At 42.0% G+C, this 26,240-nt stretch overlaps 1 protein-coding gene across 1 annotated transcript in view; it reads right to left on the reverse strand.

The window, feature by feature from the left end:
* The window catches only part of TENM2 (teneurin transmembrane protein 2), a 1,257,685-nt gene that overhangs the window by 388,048 nt on the left and 843,397 nt on the right, over positions 1 to 26,240 (reverse strand). The window contains exon 7 of the mRNA XM_069199351.1: positions 1,830 to 2,035. Coding sequence (XP_069055452.1) covers positions 1,830 to 2,035 — 206 coding nt within the window. The remainder of the gene's footprint in view (positions 1 to 1,829; positions 2,036 to 26,240) is intronic.

The raw sequence follows: 26,240 nt of genomic DNA on the forward strand, positions 1-26,240 counted from the left end.
TGAACTCCTCCCTGGCAGGCCAGTTCCTTTAAATAATTTGCAGATCTCCGACATTAGTCCCACATTGGTTTCTATTACCCGGTTTTCTCACCATGTCTCGTTCTTCTTCTGCATGTGGTCCCTAGAGTAAAGTAGCATTGCTCCAACTTGAGCAAGGGACGTTTCCTTTTAGTCTGTAGGTAGCATTTGTGAAGGCGGTGTCTGATGGAGTCATGATAAGGGCTATAGTGTTTTTGAATCTTGGATTTTACAGATATGAGAAGCATCTCAATAGCAGCTTCTGGGCAGCAGCATCTTGGGACCATGCTTTGTATGGAATCAGCCGATCCCGTTGGGTGAGCTGAGTTAAAACTAGGACACCACAGAGGACAGCTTACAGAGGCCTCAAATAGGAGCCAACACATATGAAGTGATAACGACAGAAGGCCAAATACTGGACATTGCAGGGATTTGTACAAATGAACAAAAATACATTTACCTGGCAGTTCATTTGATATGCTCATTCACTTTGCGTTGTTCCATCTTTTGTCCGTCTCTTTTAATAACTGATTCATAGCATTGCCCTAGATCTGCCCCCCAGGGCGGCCCACAAAAAATCTGTGACTAATTCCAGTTAGAGACACTGGGCATAAATCACAGATGGCATTTTGGAGTATGCAAAGTACTACTCTGGTTTTTTAAAGAGCCATTTTTTTCAAATTAATTACTATTCATTTGCAGCCACCGTGCATATATGGCGAGGACGTTGTTTTGTTTCTAACACCTTAAAATGATTTAAACTTTTTTTAGGGCAGCAAAAATATCAGAGACCCTTCAAGAGAGGGATTCAAATAATGTTTTCCGTTTGAGCCACTACAGGTGAAAATTGAATCAGTAATTGGGTTCTTAGAACTACTGCAAACGTTTTGCATTTGAGAGTATAGTGCGCATAGTGTGGTTGTTGGCGTAAATGTGGCTGAAATCTCCTGCTTAGATTGCACCATATTTGTTCATGAGGTGCACAAAACAGAAAAGTCCTTTGCTTTACATTTCAAAGACTGTTTGACTCCTGACATTAGATTGCAATCCACCTGGACCCTTTGCCTTGTGATATATTGCATGCAGTGTAGTGATCCTGCCCTAGAGACTCATATATTGCTGTATGGCACCGGAGGCTCAGGAGCAGAAGGAAACCAAATGTGCACACGCTTGTCCTAAGTACCACCGAGCCTGCATACAACATTCAGGATTAGAGACAAGCCAAGCCTTTAGGGATTCGCTTGCTTCTCCCTGGTTGAAAGGCTACACAGGTGAGAATAAAGAATAAGAGGCATTATGTTAAAAAAAAACCAAACAAAAAAAACATAAAAAATATAATAGGAGACTATTAACAGCTGCACGTGCCGCAAAATAGATCAATATTACCCCAGAGAGACCAAATGCCCCCGACAAGGCAATGAGAATTTATGAGTCGGAGCCTTGGTATTTCTCCTCTGCGTTGTTTTATCACTGGAGGCAGAAAATGCTTAAGAAATAGCCAAGTACACTCAAAAGTCTTAAGCGGGGCGACATTTTGGAAGAAGAGACTTGCGGCAGAAATGTACTTTTCTGCAATTAAAATAGTTTCCAAAGTGAATGTGGTCCGGTATCAGATGAAATGTAGCTTGTGTGTTCAGCTCACTGAATGCTTTTTGGAAAATAACAAGGAAACTGTATGCTTAAGTCAACAGAAAGCCAGTACATCACAACAGTGGTAGGATGCAGTGAAAATTCTAATAAATGTCCTCAACTGCCAATTTGAGTAATATTTTGTCAGATCTACACAATTCAAAACTTCCTCAATTAATTACCTGAGCATGAGATGGAGGCAGTCCTCGTCTTATATAAACCCCAAAAAGAGCATCTTTCCCCATAGAAATGTTGAACTTCAAGAACTGCGGCTGAATGATGTGGATTTGAGAGCGCCAGAACACCCCTGCTGGAACTTCTTGGGTCACTCTGCGGCCAATTTCGATTTCTCCACTGTCTATGCTGCTGTTCCTAACAGCCCAGGGACCTGCACAATTGAAGGTGACAAAAGAGAAAAACAATGATATTTCTATTTAAAAGTGTTCTTGTTTTTTAAGTTATGTGCCAGATAATTCTGCATTCATGGTTCAGTGACTGTTAATATTATTCTTACATCAGAGCTTAGAACGTAAAGGTTTTAAATTAAAACCTATAAATGTATTCCACTGAGGTTTGGGCTTCTTGGCAAATGGCTCTTTTTGGTCATTCTTTACTGATCAAATACAATAAGAGCAGAGACTCAGCTAAGTAAATGTTCTTGTGCTCTTTCAGCCATCGAGAATGTGATCGGGATATAAAATTTGTCAGCCAGGATGGATGAGCGGGGACACAGTAATGTGGTACTGCATTACATTTTGTTCAGGGTTTTTATTTGTCCTCTTTCGCAGTTTCACAGCTTAGCAGCTCTCATATATCCTCCTCCACTAAAAGAAAGATAAAAAATAGAGTATGTGAAGAAAAGTAAAGTTTTAATTAATTTTGAACTACTGAACATGACTGGGCTCAGGACCGCATTCCACAATGGCATTCTAGGGGTCTCCAACGTTAACTGAAAGATATATTCCCAGCTACTTTCACTGGATACTGTTGGTGCTACACCAGGCATAAATTGTGAACAGGTTTTACTAATGGGGATATGCAATTATCCCATTTTGCCCTGTTCCCCAATTTTTGCATGTCTAGATTTGGTAGCTTTAGAATTCTGTTCAGTTTACATTAGCTAAACAGTAGTAAAGTGCCTGTACTTCCCACCTAAGGGCCAGATGTACAAAGAGTAGGAATAATGATTTCCAAATAGGGATTTTATCTGAATTGCTATTTAGAAATCACTATTCCTTATGTATGACACTTTTTGTTTCAGATGTGTGATTCCTAGTGGCTCGCAAATCAACCTACCTCATGAATATTAAGAAGGAAAGTCGCAATTTGTGACTAATTAGAAATCACAGACATCACAGGGGTGGTGGTGTACTGAGGTCAGCAGACCACCATGCCTGTGATTACTTTTGAATGAAGATACTTTTTTGTTCAAATGCAATCCGTGTTCCTTCAAGGAAAATGGTATGTGTTTCAACAATAAAAAATTAAATGTCTCTGGGACCACTGCCTGCTTCTAATAACGTTTTTCCAACATTCAGAAAGGGGATGGCGTCCCATGGGGATCCCTTCCAATTTGTGAACAGATTACCACCAACCTTGAGTTGGTAGTAAAACACCAAGGTTTTGCGGATGCATTTCGGTCACAAAAGCTTGATACATGAGACTGGAAATCTCAATTTGGAAGGGACACCCTAAACACATCACTTCCAAATAGCGATTTCTACACTCATTCTGGAGAATCGCAGTTTGGATGTTTGTACATTTGGAAAAGTATTTTTGCAAAAATGCATCATACATGTGGCCCTAAATCCTCTGATGTACAATGAGACTCCTTACTTTGCTTATTTAATTGTCACATGTGGGCTGCAGTTTGTATTTACAGCACCCACTTATGACAAAAATATGTTTCTGCTAGGACCAGAACTGTGCTTTGGCTAGGCTACAGTTTAAATTCACAACAGTGACACATGGCAAGGAAAACTGCCTATATTTTTATATATTCATGTATAACCCCTAACATATGCCTTGAAACATAGCATTTTCCAAATGTACTTTGGTTAACTGAACAGACTCAAACCCAGTTTGGCCACCCAACACACATGTTCTTGGTTGCAAGAGTCAATGACTCTATCTCAAAAACCAGTGGATTGGCATTTGGCTCAATAAAGGACAATGGGTGTTAACTGATGATAATTTAGCAGGGATTACCTTTCTGAGAGTGGACAGGCACAGTTGATGGGATAAAGGACTACCTGTTTTGACTTCGAAATGCCAGGAAGGGATTTCCCTATTTTTTCCTATGATCCTCATAGGTGATCACGCCGAGCCATCATAGGAAGGGAAAACGATTTTGACCCTGTAAGGTAGGGGAGAGGCAAAGACACTGAAGGCAGGCCTGATTTGAGGCAGCTCGGTCCTGTCATTTTGAAACAGGGACTCTTGGATAATTTAACAGTAAGGAAACTAGGAAGTGCTGCAAAATGTGAAAACCCTTTTCTCTGACTATAGCGCTCAGTGGTTCCATGTATACATTGAAAAAAGTAAGAGAATAATGTAGACTACCATGGCACTACACAGCCTAGTGGTAAAGTGTGTGAACTAAATCATTGCATTTCATTTTAATGAAAGAGGATCTTAAAGATAACATGAAGGCAAACCATTTCACAACTTGCAGATTACCAGGCACACATTCAACCAGTAAATCATACAATTCTACTCTACAATCCATTCATTCAGTTCATAACAATATTTCCACTTTATTAGTCCATATGCCCAAATGGCAATTACTGCATGCAAACATTTTTCATGCAAAATCCGATGAAGTGTAACATAGTTCAGTAAATACATTTCAAGTAGACTTCACATATTGGAACTCCAGTGTAACTTTACAAATCCAGTGTAACCTTTAAATATTTTTCAGATCCAGCCAGCCTTTTGGGCATATGGACTAATAAAGTGGAAATATTGTTGGCTCTAATATGTGAAGTCTACTTGAAATTTATTTACTGAACTATGTTACACTTCATCAGATTTTGTATGGAACATTTGTGGATGCAGTAATTGCCATTTGGTCATATGGACTAATAAAGTGGAAATATTGTTATGAACTGAATGGATGGATGGATTGTAGAGTAGAATTGTATGATTTACTGGTTGAATGTGTGCCTGGTAATCTGTAAATTGTAAAGTGACCAGTTTTTCTGGTATTTAGGGTCTTTGGGAGTATTCACCCTGATCAGTGCACCTTCTGAGCCAGTCAGATATCAAGAGATGGTAGCGCCTGTACACTCAATACTTTCTCAATTAATTAACCATTTCACGACTTGGCCTTCAATTCCCATTCTGGCTAGGGTAAAGATAACTGTTTCATGGCCTGTAGTATCAAATGCTGATTGTTTATCATTACTAAGAGATCAGAGAAGCCTTTATCCAAGGTTCTGAGTACATCGTCCAGTACTGAAAGTATATAGGTTTCTGTTCTGCCTTTTCGATGAAATGCAGACAGGTAAGCATTCATGAGATTATGTTTAGATATGTGTGTCAGAAGTTTTATTGCAACAGCTTTTCCAAATATTTTCCACCAGAAATCCAATTTGGATTCTGGTCTGAAATTCTGGACGTCCAGGGGGTTAAGATTTGGTTTCTTCCAGAAGGACTGAAATCCCACCTGATTAATTGATGAAAGGAATGTGCTTTCTTTAGTGACGTGCTGACAGTTTTGAGCATTAAAGTGGCAATATATTGTGCATATCTTTTATCAAGCTCACTGGTGTGGGGCCATGAACAAAGGCTAAAGATTTTAATTCAGAGAAGTTTGTTCAAAAGATGACTATTTGGTGATGTACCTCAATCGCGTTTTGAGTTAATGTCAAGTTTTTTTCTTTAGCTCTTTCTGTATATGAGAGATTTTCAGTTCAAAGAAGTTGAAATTCTGGTAGTTGGTAATGAAGGAATGTTGGTCTTTGGGTTGGAATGATAAATGTCTGGTGGTCTGGAAGAATGATTAGGATGGTTAGTTGTGGTGTTTATTTGTTCTTTAACATAGATAGATTTTGTCCTGAGTATCAGGTCCTTGTGATTTATTCTTTGTAGTGTTAAAGCATTTAAAGATGTAGAGATTCAGGGATTCTGCTTTTTGTTGGTTTCTCCATGTTTCTTTCTGTATTTTTTTAAATTTTGCTGAATTCAATTATGCACCAAGCATTTGTAGCTCTTTCTCTCATAGATCTTACAGTATGTTTTCTTGAGTAGGTAAACATTTTCCCTTGTGGAAAAATACCACTCCATGCTGCAATGATTAAGTGGGTTTAGCCACTTTTCCTTCGGATTTGTGCTATTAGTCTACCCATTTTTGGTATAAATATCTGTTGAAAAGTGGGGTGAAAACACGTTGGTAATGTAGGTAAGCACTGACAAATGTGTATGTTCCTCATCCTACTGCTATGAATTTTTCATGGTAGTAAATTCCAATTGCTAGTTATTCAAATCCACATCTTAATTTCATGAATCAGAATTGGCTGTTTATGTCCACAGATGTCTGTTTAGTGCAGACCTAAGCTGAATATAGCCAGACAAAAACTTATGAAGTATGCCTGTGGAATCTGACTTTGTTGGTATTAGAAGAGATGTGGTTAAGTGGCTAGGCTGCATCATTTGTTGACAGGAGCCTAGATTTAAATCTCAGTTTCTTCAGCTCACAACACTGTGTGATCACAGGCAAATCACTTGCTCTTTCAGTTGCCTTATCTGCCAAAAATGTGGCGCACCCAGGGGCAGATCATTTTGCAACATGTGCTATACCTCTGAAGTCTGGCATTAGCCAAGACGTTTTGATTTTTAAATAAGTATATGAACAGTATACTTATTTAATGGGGATTCAGACACCTTTCTTCATTAATTAGTCTGTTTGTGTGTCATTCACATTTTGCTTTCGCCCACTACTGCATACAGCATGGGTGGGAGGAAAGCCCACTCCAGGCACGGGATAACTTCGCTTCCATTGACTGCATTTTGCTCTTTCACAATGAGCACATCTGCACACCAGCTATTTCCCTTCTGTGCCATTTTTGTATTTATTATTTTAATGTTACCTTTGTATTTAGAGTCTAGTGTGACAGCAGGAAGGTGTATAGGCTACATTGCATGCTTTATCAGTTCATGTCGCCTGCCAAAGCTGTTTTAAAGTCCTTCTGGACTATCCTTTGTGTACTATTTGACTGCTGGTATATCACTGCATAACAGACTGCGTCCATTTGAAACTGTTCTGTATCATTAAAAGCTTTGATGTTATACATGTGAATTCTTAGGCGGACCATTCTTCAGAACACAGTTTATTCTGCGCTTAATTTCATCCATGCTTCTTTAATAACCTTTGCTATGAAAGAAAACCTGCTTTTACCTTGTTTAATTGGCAGTACTTGCAACATGTTTAATTTGCAGCACTTGCAACCCTTTTTATTGCTGTATTTCCATTCTTCTTTCATTCCTTCTTCATTCTTTCTTCTTTTCTTTCTTTACTTCTTTTGTTTTGTTTTCTTTCTTTCATTCTTTCTCTCTTTGTTCATTCTTTTTTGTCTTTCTTTCTTTCTTTTTTAATTCTTCTTTCCTTCTTTCTTGATTTCCTGTTCCCTTTCTTTCCTTCTTTTCTTTTTGTCTTTCTTTCTTTCCTTTTCTTTCACACCTTTTCTTCTTTCATTCCTTATTTCTTTCATTTATTCTTTTATTCGCTCATTAATTACCGTCTTTCCTTGCTTTCTCTCTCTTCTACCTTCTTTTTCTCTATCTTTCTCTCCTGCCTTCGTAATTTCCTTCTTTCCTTCTTTCCTGCTTTAAACCCTTTCTTCTTTCCGGCATCCATACCTTCTTTCTTGCTTTCATTACTTCTTTCTTTATTTTTCGTTCTTTCTCATTTTCTCTTTCTTTCTCTCATCTCTGTTTTCATTACTCTATTTCTTCTTTCTTGCCTTCATTCCTTCTTCCCTTTCTTTCTTTCTTTCTCTTCTACCTTCTTTATTTCCTTTCGTCCTCCTTTGCAGTCTTTCATTCTTTCCTTCCTTCTTACTCTCTGTTTCCCATTCTTCGTTTCTTTATTCCTTCTTTCTTGCTTTCATTTCTCCTTTCCTTTTTTGCTTTCTTTCTCTCCTGGTTCCTTTACTTTCTTTCTTCTTCCTTTCTTTCTCGAATGCATTCTTTCTTTCTTCCTATCTGTCCTCCTAGCCTTTTTCTTCCTTTCTTTTCTTCTTGCCTTATTTGTTTATTTCCTTTTTACTTGTCATCTTTCTTCCCTTTTTTGATGCATCCAATTTTTTCTTATCTTCTTTCTTATCTTCCTCCTTTCTGTTTTGCCTTCTTTCTTGCATTCTTTTTTTTGCCTGCTTTCGTTTTTGTCTTATTTCTTGCCTTTTGATAGTCTAGTCAGTTTGAAGAATCATTTATCTCCTTAAAGGCAGAATCACCTTTTCGCCATTTTATAAGGGCCATTTCAATTTGTTGGCAGAAGTGACCAGATCATATAAAAATATGTATTTATTTATTTATTTCAATTTGCCAATATTAAAAAGTGTTGGTTTTTCTTAATTTGTCAACTTTAAAAATACTGTGCTTGACTTCGGTGCCACATTCCACCATAATATGTTTTTTTCATTGTTGGCAGTGGCACTTCAACAAATAACATTTTGCGCAACAAAATCAAAGAGCACTGACTACTTTAATCCTGAGAAGTTCAAAGACCACTGATACAAACTTGCACACAGGATTTTGTTTGCTCAGTGCATGCATTTGACCCCTAAAAGCCAGGCGGATTCATAAACCGCACAGTGGCATCATCTTTTGAATAGAATGCACGTGAGTAGGGGAAATTACAATAGATAAAACTCTTAACCACACAATGTACAATTTTTCTAGGAATTATTGTGCTTTTTAAGATGCCTCTCTTTAGTCACAAACTGCAGGAGAGGTTGTGTGTCTTTAACGCAAAGATATCTTAGCAGTACCTTCCACACAGTAAGCCAATGGTACCAAGTGGAACTTCCTATATCTCCCCACGTCACAGTCCGCGGTTGAGTAGCGTTATTGTCCTTTAGTATGCCATGCATGCCTGGGTTTTTTTCTGCATTAAATAGTCACAGTTTAATAGGTGGTCACGGCTGGATGATAATTGAGGATAAATGAGTGACAGGATGGGCTGAAAGGACATGGTACAATGAGTGCTGGCTGGTGCTCCTGAATGCGCAATGGCCTGCTCAGAAAGAGATGGCAAGGTTGCAGAGGACAGCATGAATAATGCAGTGACAGAACTCACTCAGGGGATGGATTATGGAGACTAGTCTGGCACTGCGACCACAATCGATGACACCAACCCTTGTAAGTATCAGGTTCCTAATTAATAGAATTACTGTTCTATACTGCTCCTTTCAGCAGTTCTTTCTTTTCATGGTAGCAGGCAGGATAATTTCAAATGACAGGCATCAGAATCGCAGGCATGCTGGCAGAATACTACAGATGACTGATATCTCAGATGACGCGCTCAGTGCATTCTCTGTGAATGTGAGCTGCTATTGGACTCCTTCCTTGGGCAATTACAAGCGCTAGCCTGTGTTTCATGGGTACAGCATTGTCAGATAGAGGCAACTTAAGATATCAATAATATGTTAATGGGAGGCAATGTTGTTATTAATGAAGGGATAACATATGTGTGGCACATGGTGCAGCCAATAGGGAGGCAGCAAGCATAATAACATAAACGTAATACCTGTATTGTTAAATCAGACATTCACTCCCAACAGGCACTCTATGAGCTACTGACTGAAAACTAAAGTTTGTTGTTACCCAACTCAATGTTGCATGTCTTATTGACCTCTGAAGGATAAAAGGCTTAGTTGACTCGGCGCCTTGTGACTGTGGGGCTTAATACACATCCTTGCAGTGAATGCATTTAGCCACTAAGCCTGACTGTTAGCAACGACAGTGACAAACGTTTTGAACGATGATGGATAATGTGGGAAGAAAGTGGGAACTCAAACGATTTTCAGGATAGAAGAAGAGGGGCCCGGTAAGTGAATGGGAAAATGAAAAAGTGGAATAAAAAGTGAAGACAAGTGAAGAGATGGGATGGCAGCGACCCAGAGTGGTTGCCTTCATGCTTTGCTCTGTTATTAAGAATATACAACAAAGGATTGCCTCAGACCAACAGAGCACCAACAGTTTAAGGAACATTTTAGAATTAATTTGGGTCTATTAATGACAGCCTAGTGTTATTAGGATGCTCAAAGTTTCAGTCTGATTTCACAAAAAATGGTTCAGAAAAGATGACTTTCTGTTTTATATGGAATAATTGTCAACTAATGGTTAAATCACCATGTAATCGAGAGGAAAGCGTGTTTCTGTAAAATGAATATTCTGCCACTCGTTGTAGGTCAGAAACCATGTCCCACTACTGGTAGTCATGGCCGGATGGATTAGTGACAGATGTGGAATATAAATCTGTTAATGATACTGTTGTTATTTGAATGCATGCGATTCCGGCATTACACACATTATTTTGTTTACTAGTAAGAACGACCGTGTGCCCAAATCCACTTCACAGACAATGCCCAAACATTTTGTGAGCATGCCCAAACTTCACAAACCTGAATTTCATGTGTAGAAGTTTTTTTTATTTAAGCGATCGATAAGGCTGAAATACTGTCGATGGTATTTAGCAACGTTTTGGGGTATCTTTGCAGTACTAGATAATAGTAGCAGTATTGGAGTTCATCAGTAATACCGCTTCTAGTAACCAAATCAAGAGAGAATTTTATCACCAGGGTGATTTCCGCTGAGCTCTAACAGAGTTTTACTCTTCTATTACAGGGATAACTACTGGCAGTAATTTACTTCATCTACAAGCTGCTTTCCACAGTGGCGTCTTTAATCAATTGAGTGGTATTTCACAGGGACAGCACTCTTTATTTATTATTTTATTTCTTCCATGAAAGTGCAGTTTGCATTGTGAAAGGTTTTTGATGCTGCTACCTCCCTACGTACCAACAAAAAGAAGAACTAAGAGCCAGATATACGATGTGATTTTGCGGTCGCAAAAGGCAAAAATCTGGCATTTGTCACCGCAAAATGGCCTTTTACAATATACCATCACTATTTTGCGAGTTTCAAATTGGTGTTAACTTATTTGCAAACAGGAAGGGGTCCCCATGGGACCTCTTTTCCTTTGTGAATGGAAGCAAAAATGTTTTTTAAGAGCAGGCAGTGGTATTACTAACCACGGCCTAATCCAAAAAAATGAAGAAAAAAAAAACTTTTCATTTTTATTTTTGAAGTGCGGGCTGCATTAAAAAAAACGACTTTATTGAAAAGCAGTTACAGACATGGTGGTCTGCTGACCCTAGGAGGCCACAATCCCTGTGAATGCGGCCATACCCAAATGGGTTGCAAATTGTGACCTGCCGCATTAATGTTCATGAGGCAGGTCCCTTGTGACCCATTTAGGAATCGCAAACAGTGTGGTGAACACTGTTGCACATTTTGTTTTGCTACTAGCAACTTGCGATTCGCAAACAGATCACAAATTGCAAGTCATAAAACAAAAGGTTGAACATCTGGCCCTAAATAACTGCTGGATAAGAAATAAGTCTTCCAGTTAAGTTGTGCCCATCCTGCACACGCCTTAGTCATGTGTGCTCTACTTTTCATTGAAAGTGAGACAGCACCTAACTAAAGATTATATCCAGTGACTTAGTTCAACAAATAGGATGGAAAAAAACAGCAAACACACAACACAGTAACTGTTCAACAACAATAGCAATATTTTAAACAATGATATTAATACAAAGTTGTGCTGATCAAATATTTGTAACTGCTAAATTGTCATGTGCATCCAAACAAGAAGGGACTATGCTCTTACATATTCTTTAATTATGTCAGTGAAATCAGAGGAATTTTGGTAATTCCGTGTTACTCTTGTAATGCAGAATTACTGATGAATTAAAATTCCATCGCTGCATAGGAGAAATTAAAAATGATGCAGTGATTCCTAAACTTTAGAAACAACTAAAAAACACTCAGGGGGTCATTACAACCTCGGCGGTCTTTTAACAAGACCGCCGAGCGGAAGACCGCCAGTAGTGGCGGTTTGCCGCTCGGCGTATTATGACTGTTGGCTGCTCTCCGTCCTTTTTAGGATGGAGAGCCGCCAACAGCCATTCTGGCGGGCGGCGGAGAAGTGGAGGTTGCTCCACCTCCACCGCCACGCCAACAGAACACCGCCCAGCAAATCACGTCCTGTGATTCGCCGCGGCGGTGTTCTGTTGGCGGTGTGGTGTCGGCGGAGCAGCCCCCATGGCTCCCGTCCCCTCCCGGAGGATCGAAGGACAAGGTAAGTCGATCATCCGTTAGGGGAGGGGGGTGTTGTGTGCATGTGGGTGTGCGTCTGTGTATGTAGAGGGGGGTGTGAGTGCGTGTATGCTTGCGGGTGTGTTGCATGTATTGGGAATGAGTGCATGTATGTCTGTATGTATGTCTGTATGGATGTGTGCGTGTATGTCTGTATATGGGTGTGCGTGTCTGACTGAGTGTGTGGATGTAGACATGTATGTTGGTGTGTGTGCGTGTATGTGTGTTGGTGTGTGTGCGTGTATGTGTGTTGGTGGTGCCTGCGTGCGTTTCATGTGTGTGAGTTATGTGATGTTGGGGTCGGGGTGGGGCCCTGCCACCTTTGGGGGGTGGCAGGGGTAGTGGGGGGTGTAGGGGAGGGAGTCGTGGTGGGGGGTGGGGGAGACCCCTATCAATGCCAGGGAAGGAATTCCCTGGCACTGATAGGGCTTACCGCTATGGATTTCATGGCGGTTCCTACCGCTGGAGATCCACGGCGGTAAGCCGGGTCGAAATACCGGAGGCGGTATTGTGACGGCCGCCGGGTTGGAGACCCAGGTCTCCAGCCCCGTGGTCGTCTCCACCCTGGCGGGCGGAACGGTGAAGCGGCGGATGACCATGGCGGTAACCGCCATGGTCATAATACTTTAAAAAAAGACCGCCAGCCTGTTGGCGATCTTACCGCCGCCTTAACACCGTCCGCCAGGGTTGTAATGACCCCCTCAGTGCCTGTAAGACAATACATCTTTTTGCATGTTCACCCCCACTTTTTGGGACTGATGCTGCTGGTTTTTCAACTTTGAGAGTGCACTAAGGCTTGATAACCAGACCCCAGTGCCAGAGTTTACCCCTATACAAAAGTATGTCTAATTGGGTATCCTCAATTGGCAAGCACTGCCTTACTTATAAGCCCCTAGTATATGGTGCCCAGGTACCCATGGCATGTAAGGCAGAGTATCCACATGATCTGCAGCACTGTGCTACCCTGCATGTACAAAACTGTGAAAGACACCTCAACCTGCAACTGCAGACTGAAAGGGCAGTGCGCCACACTGCTAACTCGATTTTGCCATTACCCCTGATGGCAAAGGGACAACTGCCCTTAAGTATATATGCCAGACTCCCCTAAAGCAGGCCTACTAAGTCCAATGGCAGGGAGCAATATATTCTTAAGTTAGACATATGCTTTTATATATTTTTCCAGGAACACTTTCAAATTGTCATTTTGCTGGGGAAATTTTAGGATCCCTATTGGCTAACACAAGGTTAAATGGTTTACACTTAAACACATCTAATTTCTCAATGGGACCACCTAACCAGGTCAAGTAAGGTATCAAAATCATGGGATAATTACACCCGATCTGATGGCAAGATTGTATTTAAAGTCACTATTAATTTTAAGCAACTTTTAGAAAGTTTCTGCTCTGTACTCCAGCCAGTACAGTGGCATCTCAAAGGCCATTCACACATAGACAGGTCTCTGACTGCCTGGGTAGACGGGTGAATGACTCCCAGGCTGGGACAAAAGCATGAGCCGTGGAACAAGGTGTAATCTCCTCCTCCGGGAAGGCTGCAAAGGGCGTTGGCCCAACAGGCGAGCTTCAAATGGGAAGCCACCTTTGAAGGGCTGCTGGTAACAACACTCCTGAGCATGATGTCTTTTGTTCCTGCAGACATCTAGGAAACAGGGCCAAGAGGGGGAAACCAGTATTAGAACCAGGGGTGGGCTACCTTTCTCCTCGCAACCATTTTGGAAGGGGCAAGAATAGGGCACTGTGGTATAGCCAGGTGCCACACATCACACAAGCTTTGTCAATAGAGAGGAGGGGACCCAGTAGCCCATTGGCTAGTGACCATGGGGTCCCCTTGGGGCATGTTTCTGGGATAAAATGGGCATCCGTGGCACCCTTACTCTCAGTTAATGATTGGAGAAGAAAAGAGGACCAAAAAAGACTTGTCCTGCTGGCCTTTGATTGTACAAAGAGAGGCAACAGAACTGAGAGGGCTGCACAAAGAGAGGTTGCAGAACTGAGAGGGCTGCACCTGCTGCACTCTTGGGCAAGTAAGCTGGGACCCTGCCTGTCACTCCTGACATCTGAAAAAGTTGATTTCCCAGCTTCACCAACTCCAGTGACTCCAAGGATCAAATGGCTGGTCCCCTAGAACCTGCTACAGGGACACAAGAGTGGACAGAGCCCAACTCAACAAAGAGGAAACCCTTGTGGAAGTTTCCCTGCTAGCAGTTGCCGGGTGCACCAAAAAAGGAATCAGAGCTAGGCAAAGTCTAAACCCGGGTCTGCCGTGACCGGGAGAGCTGTCAGTGACTGGATTAGTTGGACTACAGGGGCACACACCAGCACCAAATGTTTTGCCTCCAACTACAGTTTGTTGTTGCGAGTGGCACAGCCACAGCTGTGCAACCACTGCAACAAAGAGAGCTTTGAGGGACGTTGATCTAGATGACCAAGTTTACCCCACATCACCTGTGGACTGAGGAACCACCACAGAGACACCCATGTTGACCTCACCACTTCCGGTGCATCCTTGTGAGCATCTTTGCCTGTATCCCTCAGCATAAGGTCCACTCAGTTGTTTCCTGCGGCAGTCTTGTGTTAACATTTTAAACTTGCTTTAAAATCATTCTGCTGGCCAGGTAACTGTGCAAAGTATCCTTTCTGGTCCCTTAGACATCGTTCCTTTTGGATTTGGTCGCCCAAGCCGGGCTAAATACTCCAACCAACTTTTTACAAACGTTACAAAAGGTTTCAAACTTTGTTTTTACCAATGCTTTTTGTTGTTGCATTTAAAAGTATGTCAAAGGTCTAAAACCTGTAACTCAAGAACACTCTGACCGATTTTGATGATCAAGGACTCTAAAAATTCAATGAAATAAGTGTTTGTAGTGGTGTGTGATTTCTTATTCTGCTACATAGTGCTGTTAAATGCTGTGTGTAACTCTGAGGAATCAAACTCTGCAAATTCCACCCACCCCTAGTTCTTTACAGAGAACTGGAGATTAAGTGAAGGAACAGTTGTTTGAGCAGAAACTTGACCCGTGACTCGTCTCTCCAGAGGTTTGAAGGATTGATGTGCAGTAGAACTCTAATGTTATACTTCAGTGACACGTTCTCGCAAAAAACTCCAAGAAAGAAAATTCTTAAAACATAAGTTGATGCTATTTTTATTACTAAGTAGTTCTCAGGCACTATATACTTTAAGAGCCTTCGACCCATACTTTTCAACAATCTTATTTTAAACTAAAAAATGATATTCTAAAATGTTTATGCTGCTGTTGCAAAGACTACATAGTTGCTCCTGAAAGAGAAGAGCATACCTATACAAATAAAAAAACAATTACTTATAAAAATGAGTCAATGTTTTTGATTTATTGAAAGTTCACTGGAACAGATCACTGCATGTTTTGCGCTAATTAAAATTAGGCTTGACAATGCTTTCCTTAAAGAAAAGGTCCTCTGCCAAATATCAGCTTCTAACAATTCCAATTTGGAACATCTCACACAACCTTTAAAATGAGAAAACAAGCCAACGTCAACTGCATATACCAAGCAACAGCCTTACACATGCCTATCAGACTACCTATTACACTCGCACCAGATTTATCTCTGTCAAAAGCATGGTAGAACAGTTGTGTTTTATAATAGGACAATTATTGAAAAAAACATACACTTTGATTCAACTTGAAACAGTGTTCATGGCACAATTTGAACCCATGCATCACTTTTGCAGAGTACACAAATTAACCCGAGTTTAACCCTCTGGTACCTTGGAACAAATGCAGCCAGGATTAACTTAGAGGCAATCTGTAGAGTATCTATACACAACACAAGACAAATCCCACACCAATTTTGAAAAAATAGAGTAAATTGTGATAAATAATTTGAGACCAAAAAGACACATATCCAATCAGTAGAAATGGATATATGGAATTCTAACTGAAAATAATGCACATAGCACCAACTTTGGTTTTCTGGTGACGCCAGACCAGGACAAAGTCAAAATTTAGGCCTATCATGATGGAGTGCAAGCCAGATACAGGGACCAAGTTAGGCCTGCTAAACAAAGCTGTTGTTGTGGTCCAGGTTTAAAGTAGGAGGTAGTTCTGGAGGTTTCCTCCCCCAGAGATGTTTGGAATTCACTGCCCCACTGCCCTGGCACTAGCTCATCAGAGGGCACAAAATACTTGTGTCAAAACCTTTGTGAGTGTGCTCAGGCAAAGCCATGGTGATCTGCAAGTGCGGCACGTAACACCCTCCCCCATCAGGTCAGAGATGGCCGATACTGCCAATACCTATTCCCACTTTTTCTCATTGTCTGGGAGCACTACACAAACACCTGCTGCCAGTTACACCTAGTCATGTGACCCAGAAAACAGACTACAGGCACCAAATGGTTAGGACAAAAAATGCCAACTTTCTAAAAGTGGCATTTTCAGAACTGTGACTTCAAATCCAAATTTATCATTAAAGCGGGCTTTAAATAACAGTTCTTTAGACACCAAACTCAGCATTACCACTTACCCAATTGAAATTTAGCACTTAATAAATGTAATAAGGTAACCCAATCTTATCCTATGGGAGAGGTAGGCCTTGAAGTGTTGAAAAATTAATGTAAGAGTTTTTCTTTACCATGACATATAAAAATTAAACATGCATGGCCACATTTTTAAATATAGTACACCCTGCCCTATGGGCTGTTTAGGGCCTACCCTTGGAGTGCTTTATTTGTTGTAAAACGGAAAGTTGAGGTATGGCAAAATATTTATTTGCCAAGTCGAAATGGCAGTCTAAAACTGCATATACAGGCTGCAGTGGCAGGCATGAGACATGTTTAAAAGACTACTTAAGTGGATGGCATATTGAGAGTAGCAGGCCCACTAGTACCATTCAATTTACAGGCCTTGGGTACATGCAGTACCATTTTTCTAGATACTTTTAAGTAAATTAAATGTACCAATTGGTGTTAAGCCATTTTTACCACATTTAAAGGACATGGTTCAAGCACTGGTTAACAGTGGTAAAGTGTGCAGAGTCCTAAAGGCCAACAAAAACAGGTTCAGAAAAAAGGAGGGTGAATGGAAAAAGCTTGGGGGTGATCCTGCAGAAAGAGCCAATTCCAATAACCTCCCTTTGATTCATGATCACATATAAGAGTACCTTTAGTACATTATTTCAGATGTGCTGTAAAACCTTCTTTTTTGTTCGATTTAATATCAAATAAAGTTGTTCCATGTATAACATTAACCTAGACCACCCTGAGGGTGCACATGACAAATTACTTGGCTATTGCTTCACTAATATCATTGCTGTCAGAGATGGGAGGAGAGCATGAATATTCCTAAATTTGTGTTTGGAAACTATCACTTATAATAAATGCCACTCAGTGCAACTTACATAATCCAAAGCCACTCAATGCAGCTATTTAACCATGAATAGAAAAAAACATTTATGTATATCATTTTGAAGAGTTCTATCATATTTTTACATAGTTGTTGCACTTCTCTAAAAAGGAAGGTGTTCATAAAGCTAAGTGGTGCAAAACACCTTCCTTGCTTTATTTTCCTTTCGTTCAGTTAATGTGTAGTTAAATATGTGCCCATTTGACAGCTTTCTGAATGTTAGTGCTCAGTCACATAAACTAGAACCAAGTGCTGCTGTTCACCGGAGGTCCGGATGTAAAGGTCAGGAGGCCTGCAATCTGCCCTCGGCTGTACTTTGAGAATCTCTGACCTTGCAAATTTGTAGGTCTGTTTCCAGTCTTCCTGAAGTAGTAGTGTAAAATGTGCCCATTGCAACTGAACAGTCACACATCATAGCTTACTTTTCTCCGCCTACCCCAACTATAGCAATAGGTTTGATTCCAACTTTCAAATCTTTTTTCTCTTCTGACAGTCCGACCTCTCTGTCATCACCTTGCAGAGTTATTCCTTCCTTGAAGCCTCAGAGTTTACCCTCTCTCCGGCACTGATTTAATATCATGACATTTAGACAAAGGTGTTCTTCTATATGTTGGACACTCAATAATTTTTTATGGTACTTTAGCTTTCTCTAACTATTTTAAGTTGTCTTTGACGCATGTGCTCCTGTGGTTGCAACTCCATGAGGACACTCATTCCTTTCCTTGATTTAGGCCTCTACCCAGCAGAGTTCTCTTGGTTATCCTCGTACGTTTAGAAATGGGTTAGGTATCCATCCCGATATGCCTTTTTTCATGCACTCAGGAAGGCATTCATTGAAGTATCATCAGCCTGCATTGTTAAAAGTGGGCTAGCAGCTGTTTCTTGTCCCTCCTACCTACTAGGAGATAGGTAGGTGTACCTCTCTCACATGTGATGCTGGCGTCAATATGACTCATTCTGGCCCGGATGTACTGCAGTACTGCTCCATATCTGTCTTTTTTACATTTACCCTAAAATGTAATGCCCCCATTGTGTACGTACCACAAATGCACAGAACAAACAATGCCAGAGTGCTGAAGCACAACTGTTTTGCCTCATATATGGTGGTCACTTCACCTCACCATTCCATTTCTGAATCTAAAGGAAGCCTAATGTCCAGATGTCCATTTAATCGTTTTACAATCCCTTCCCCGATATTGTGTGATCATTGCTTTTGGCCATAAACAGGGGGTGATTTAACTGCTATCATTCTCCTACCTTCCGTCTCATGGCATGTCTAAAACTCCTTTATACCCTACTTGTCCTACAGCAAATGGAGGTTCAGGCACGGGATGACTGGGGGTACAGAATCAGCAATATATAGTTTCCTGGATCTTTTAGAACAGTGATAGTGCAAACGATGCCACGCTATTATAGTGTTAATTACAGATGTTTTGCTTATTTCAGGTATGGTCCTTTCTCACACCTGCTTCATTGAGTTCAAAATGACGTGTTTAAGATACAAAAACACAGTACGCAAATATGAATTTCCCCTAAAAAGTTCACATTTGTTTGCGTAAACTCTTCCTTCTTTCTTTCTAAAGTGGAAATCGTGCACTGCATTGTTTTGTTTGTCTAGGACAAGGGATAGCGCAACAAGTGTTCTGAGAAAAAGCAAAAGAATAGCTAGGACTGAGCCAGACAGTCATCTTAATACATTTAATGCATGCATTTCTTATTTCTGGCATAACCACCTCTACTTCAAACCTTAGTGGATGCTATACTACAGAATCTGAAGGAAGCATGCAGTGTTTCGTATGAAACTTTGTACCCCATTTACACCCCTGATCGTTCAATATGCAGCCTCCTTATGTCCTCTTTATGTCTCACTTATTCCTTCTGTTTCATGCAGCTGAATTGAGCCACAGCTGAGCCGAGGCTGCAGCAGAGCTCAGAGGGTGCCACAGTTCCAACCAGATGCCCTTGTTTTCCCCTCTCACACCCCTTCTCTCCTTTGCCCAGAGCAGTAGAGAAAATCTGATCGTTGCCAGTGATAATTTCAGAGCTAGTAAAGTTGTGTAGATCAGGTAACCACGATCTTATGCCAAGTCTTATCCCTGAATCATTGGACAATAATGACAACAATGGCAGGGGGGGCATAGCTCAAATACTGAGCCCTTATCTAATCAGGCATCAGAAGAACAATCCTTGCAAACACCGGAACCCCTGGACACTCAATCCAAAGAAGGTAAAGCTAACTGCACAGTCAGTGAATTGTTAAGCTTGAACGTCAGTGAACCACCCTCTCAAAGAACAGAAAGCGACTAAGGAAGTGATACAAAAGGCAAAAACATCAGTTAAAACAAGATGAAAAGATCTACACTATATTATAGGGGAACAAGACAGTTACCATATCCCCCAGTGAAGGAGAAACCACTTGGTGAGCGCAGCACCTCCTCAGGTGGATTATAGTCTTCCCCAGAGGCCTCAAAAACCACCTCCCATTGTGGAACAATGAAGACCACCTAGATCCACGACCTGGGTAACCTAACACAAATTTAAAAAAAGATGACAACTCTTGCAGCCCAGATAGAGGAATTCTTTGCCGGCTCAAGTACGCGTGGCTCAGGATCTGACCCAACTTCAAAACTACAGAAACTACTAGACAACGGACTGGAAATGGGAAATCCACCCTGCAAAACAACATGGATCAACTGTCTCACTGTATTCATGCAATAATAAAGGATGATGGGAATCAACTCCATTCTCAGATTGCCTGTAAAAAAGTAATCCCAAAACAATGACCACCCGATCTCCAGCAACGCTGCCTTTTAGATCGAATAACTCAGATTCCAGGGCCAGACACGGATGAGTTAATAGTGTGGGTTCCAATGCCTCGCCTCAGCTGCTGCTCCGCACCATGGCCGGTACGCAGAAATTTCAGATCACACTTCTGTCTGCATGAGTTCAGGAGTGTGGCCTGGAAAGGCAAACTCAACCACTGCATTTGCCCCCAGGAAGTTTGACTCTGTTCACCAGGAAGTGGAGATCCTGGATGTGATCCTTACTTTTCATCCCAAATATACTTCTCGTGGGAATAAAGACATCCTGAATATAAACAACTTACTCAAATTGCTCTCAAATATCCCTGACCTGGACACCCTTGAATCCAAAGACCTGGATTTATACCGGGGACTAAAGACTGCCCAAAGATGGCAACTAAAGTGCTGTTTCGGGGCCCCAAGAGAGGGAGATGTGCGAAGGGTCACAGGATGGGGGATCCTCATTAGCAGAGATTCAAAATCAAAATAGCCATGGTTCCTGGCTAAGCCCAGCCTCCATCACCGGCAGTGGGACTCTGTCCTTCACTTTTCCAAAGGCCCACAATTTTCTAGATCTGGAATGCAGCCGATTTGGATCAAGAAAGAATAGGCTGCCAACAAAAGAGCACGCTGGCTGGCCACCAGCTCACATTGAAAGCCAATAAACTACTACTCAAAGCAACAAAACATCTCCATTAACAACATCACTCGCTCCACTGTTAAGTGGGAAATGCAGTTTTGTTTGTGGAATATCCGAAGCCTCAATTGTTTCATAACCAATATTGATGTATTTAAAGAAATTCGTAAAAAGGACAATGTTTGCTGGCAAAAAACTTGGCAGTTGGTTGCTGCTTCATGGCAAGATTTCTTAAAATTCTTCTCTACAAAAGGAGGCCACCCGTCTGGAGGAGTTTCCATCTTGACACACAAATCCCTAAAGCTTGAGTTAAAAGTACTCGGTAGTGGTCTGGGTACATAGATCTTTGTGACAGCAGCTGCCCCAATCAAGGCCCACTGTATGAAGGCACCCCCTAGTGTCATCAGATGCATCTACATTTATCCCAAACATCCCAAGAAGAAAACAGCAACAGGGGAAGTCTTAACAATGATTAAATCCCTAAGACACCAATATCTTGCAGCCACATGGATTATGGCGGGGATTTTATTATGTATCTACTATGAACAGCAGGATCAGCTATAAGGCAACTGGAGGAAGATATCGCCTGGCACATCCTGGAGAGTGACCTGGGAGAAATCAGGAAGGACAAGTTCAGAGAAAATGTTGTCACTACCCTTAATTCACTGGGCCTTAGAACCCTGAATGGCAGAAGTGGCTGAGATCAACCTTTATCTTGCAGACACATTACTATTTGGAACTGTTCTGTAATTGACTACATTTGGGTATCTGCGCAGATTTACTCTCAAGTGAATAATTTTCAATACCAACTCTTTCTAATCAGTGGCCACACAAGGCTTACCTGTGCTCTCTCCAGGACAACCACAAAACTCCTACAAATTCGAACAATTGACAACGAAGAGGGCATATGAGGGCTTTGCAAAAATAAATGGTCCAGAACTCCATAAACCATAGAAACGTAGGTGCCGATGGAGGCCCTAAGAGTAGGGGTAAGGGAACAATCATCTCCACTCTCACAATGGGCCTACTTTTCAGAAAAGCTACTAAATACGTTTTCCAGCAGGGAGTGTGTTGTAGGAAGCAAGCAAGCAAACAACAGTTGTTAGAAATGGGGTCTTTGGTTGGCAGTCAGGTTACCCCCTGTCCAAGCAAGGACCCTCACTCTAGTCAGGGTAAGTCACACACAATCCAAATTATCCTGTGCCCACCCTCTGGTAGCTTGGCACTGAGCAGTCAGACTTAACTTAGAAGGCAATGTGTAAAGTATTTGTGCAATATATCATGAAATAACACAGTAGAACACCACAAAAATACACCACACAGTGTTTAGAAAAATATATAATATTTATCCGGTAAGATGCAGGTCAAAACGATTAAAATGCAATAAGTATATGTTGAGATATCACTGTAAAAGTGATATAAAGTGTCTTTAGTCTCTTAGAAACAATAAATGTCTCTTGCAAGCACAAAGTACCTGGTTTGCGTTAAAAAATCTTCACAAGGGACCACAGAGGAGGTGATGCGTGGAAAACAGGGAGGTGTGCGTTGGTTTCGCCCCCTTGCACACAGACTTGTGTCGTTATTTTTCACGCACGGGAAGACTTTGCGTCAATTAGTTCCTCTTTGGGTTACAAGGTTTTCGGACGCCCCGGGGTCGATGCGTGGAATCCTGGGCTTCCGAAGCGAAGTCACGGGCACTGCGTCGATTCAGTGGGTGTTGCGTGGAAATTTCTCCCACACGGCAGGAGCTGCGTCGATTCCTCTCTGGAAGTCGGGCTGCGTCATTCCGGCTTGGCTGTGCGTCGATCCAGTGGGCCATGCGTCGAATTTCCGATCGCTATGCTGGCGCTGTGTTGATCTTCTCATTGCGAAGTTGAGCTGCGTCATTCTGGTTTGGTGTGCGGTGAATTTTTCACCGCAATGCAGGCTGTGCATCGTTTTTGCCAGGCGGTGAGTTGAATTTTCGCCACACCGGGAGTCCAGTTGCAGGAGTGAAGTCTTTTTGGTCCTGAGACTTCAGGGAACAGGAGGCAGGCTCTATCCAAGCCCTTGGAGAGCACTCCTTCAGCACAGCAAGAGAGCAGCAATGCAGCAGGGCAACAACAAGGCAGCAGTCCTTCTCAGAAAGCAGTCAGGTAAGTCCTTTGGGCAGCCAGGCAGTTCTTCATGGCAGGTTGCAGGTTCTGGTGCAGAATTTCTTTCCCAGGTAGTGTCTATCTAGGTAGGGTCAGAGGCCCTGTTTAAATACCCAAATGTACCTTTGAGGTGGAAGAGACTTCAAAGAGTGGCTTAGAAGTGCACAGGGTCCCCTTTCATTTCCATCCTGTCTGCCAGGGTCCCAGTAGGGGGTGTGGCAGTCCTTTTTGTGAGGGCAGGCTGTTTGACAGTATATGGCCCCAGCTTGGCTAGATCAAAATCTTCAGCTCCTGCTTAAGACCCAAGGCAGAGACATGTTGAGTGAGGATTTAGTTAAAACTCAGGCAGAAAAACAAAATTGCAGAAAAAGGAAACAATCAAGTTGACCTTCAACTGCGGGTAGGTAGTGAACACTTAGCTATTGTATGTCACTACACAAATACAAGTCCTATCCTCACTGCTGATCATCAATGTTAGAAATGGGATCTTTGGTTGGCAGTCCTTTGTGTGAGGGTAGGCTACTGTCCTTTGACATGTAAGTGTCAGGCCCTCCACCCTCCCAGCCCAGGAAGACCCATTCAATATGCAGATGCATGCAAGTGAGGCTGAGCATCCTGTGCTTGGCTTTGTCTGAGTGAATGCACAAAGGAGCTGTCCCTGAACCTAGCCAGATGTGGATTGTAAGGCACAGAATGATTTAAGTGTAGAGAAATGCCCACTTTCTAAAAGTGGCATTTCTAAAAGAGTAATATTAAATGCAACTTCACCAGTCAGCAGGATTTTGTATTACCATTCCTGCCATACTACATATGAGTTTCCTACTCCTTTTAGATCAGAAGTTACCACTCAAACAATATATGAGTGTAGCCCTAATGTTAGCTTATGAAAGGAGCAGGCCTCACAGCAGTGCAAAAACGAATTTAGGAGTTTTACACTACCAGGATATGTAAACTACACAGGTACATGTCCTGCCTTTTGTCTACACAGCATCCTGCCCTATGGATTACCTTGGGTATAACTTAGGGGTGACTTATATGTAGCAAAAGGGGAGTTTAAGGCTTGGCAAGTACTTTCAAATGCCAAGTCAAAGTGGCAGCATCTTCCCCTCTCTACCTTTCCTATCTCTCCTTTCTTTCTCTTTTTTCATTCACCCCTGTCTCTTTTCCTAACACTGCCCCCGGGTCCAACTACCCCCACCCCCTCTTATCCCCAACTCACCCCCCCTTTTCCCCTTCCCCTCCTTTACCCCTCTTTCCAATACACCTCTCTTCCAACCATCTACCCTTGATTCTGCTTTTTTTTCTTTTTGGGCCCTTTTGCCCTGTCTTTACTGCTAAGTTCCTTCCCTTTTTCAGTACTTTCTCTGTCTTTTCTAATTCCTTTTTTCCTTTACCCATACTCGCCCTCGGAGCCATCAAACCCCACCTTCCCCTTCACCCCCCTTTTCCTCCCCACTCCCCTTCCCCTCACCCCTCTTCCCTGACTCCTTTCTTTCTTTCTTTCTTTATGGGCGCATTTGCCCTTTCCTTTATTTGGTTCAGCCATAGCCGTTGCCTGGAGCTCAGGAACTACAATTCGCATGAGCCCTGGCGATGGCGTTACGTTAGGCCACAGCGCCTACGCCTTCAGTGCCGACCCAGACCTCTGGAACCCCATTTCCCAGAGGCGGGCTCTTCTGCTCTCAGCCTCCTAGCAGCGACCCTCCAATGTCAGAGGTGCGCGACCCCCGAGGCTAAGTGGTTCCCCTTCCAGGAGCCTTACAAAATGAGCACTGCGTCCCTCTGGCATCCGAGAAAAGCAGTTGGGACGCGAGACGCTTAGGTCATCTGGCGAGATGCCGCCTGTGGAATAGTAAGTCTGGGCTCCCGCTGCCCCCTCCCCACCCCCCACCTGGGGGGGGGGTGGCACAGGAGACCAGTTATATGATATTTTGAGTCATATCTGTACGTTTGTCTTAACTGTTGTAGTAATTGTTTGTGATTCTCTCAATTAGTATCCCTCAATCTCTTTCCAACCTCATTTCCTTATTTAGACCACTACCTAAAACCTAAGATATGATTTTTGAAATGAATAGGCCAATCCAGAGCTTTTGTTAACATTAGTACTACTAAGTTACCCTGTACCTTTGCTAACCACAAACCTTTGTTCTTCCGTAGAGTGTGACTTTTTTGGGCTACCCGCCTCTCCTCTATAGGGTAAGAATACAAGGAACCCAATCCTTCCCAACTCAGGACAATTATCTCGTGAACCTGCATGTTTAAATGTGTGTGCAACCCATGGCACGGTTTTTTACACCCTAGTGTGCAGTGATGTGGAGTGTCACATACACTTTTAACTTTTAGATTTGATTGTTTGATCTCCTGTTCCCTTTTCCTTTTTTAGGCTTTACCTAGCAGTACTACCAGGTAGGCCCAGTGTGCACTTTAATAGATTTGCCCACTTAGTAGCACTCCCTACTAGCCTTGTAAATATTAGGGATCCTTGACCCTGAAGAATGTCCCAGACCGTTTACGGCTCATAGAGAGGGCAGAAACATGTTGATCCCACTGTAAAGACATTTTGAATCATTATATTCGAACATGTCTCTAATTATTCCTTTTAATCTTACCAACAAACACAACCATTAAAGTACTACATCAAATAGGTGATTTGTTAGGTAATTTTATCATCCTTTTCCACCTTTGAACTGGATCCCTCGATTTATCCAGACAGATAAATTTCAGCACTCCCTCGGAGTTCATTTAACAATGAGGTCGAGTCCGCCCAGGTAGTATCATCTTACCTGGGTGGGACTAGGTGGTCATATGATGAAGCATGACACTATAATGCGTGTGAGACCACCTAGTCCGTAAAGGGAACTCCCTCATCTACCTCTCTATTCACTTTACTTCTACTGCGGTGTCCTATGTCCATGTAAGAGACAGCTGAACCGGCTCTTAGCCAAAACAGGCTAATAGAGATTGATCCTTCACATCCCCCACACACCTTGCGTTAAAGTTGTTTAGATACAGGAGTACATGTGGGGTTGATAAACTCTCAATACTCTCCTCCTGTGTTTTAATAATCACTAATATTCAAAGACATGACTGGACAAGGCTCAAACCTAATGTTATAGGTCTCTATTCCATCTTCCAGATGCCACTCCCTTGTCCCAATACATTTAGAATGTGGCCTATGCAAACAATCAGTCAGGTTGAGGACTAAGTTCCTGGGCTACTACATCAAATTCATATTAGCC

The sequence above is a fragment of the Pleurodeles waltl genome, chromosome 7 (genome assembly GCF_031143425.1).
Source record: "Pleurodeles waltl isolate 20211129_DDA chromosome 7, aPleWal1.hap1.20221129, whole genome shotgun sequence".
Taxonomy (NCBI): domain Eukaryota; kingdom Metazoa; phylum Chordata; class Amphibia; order Caudata; family Salamandridae; genus Pleurodeles; species Pleurodeles waltl.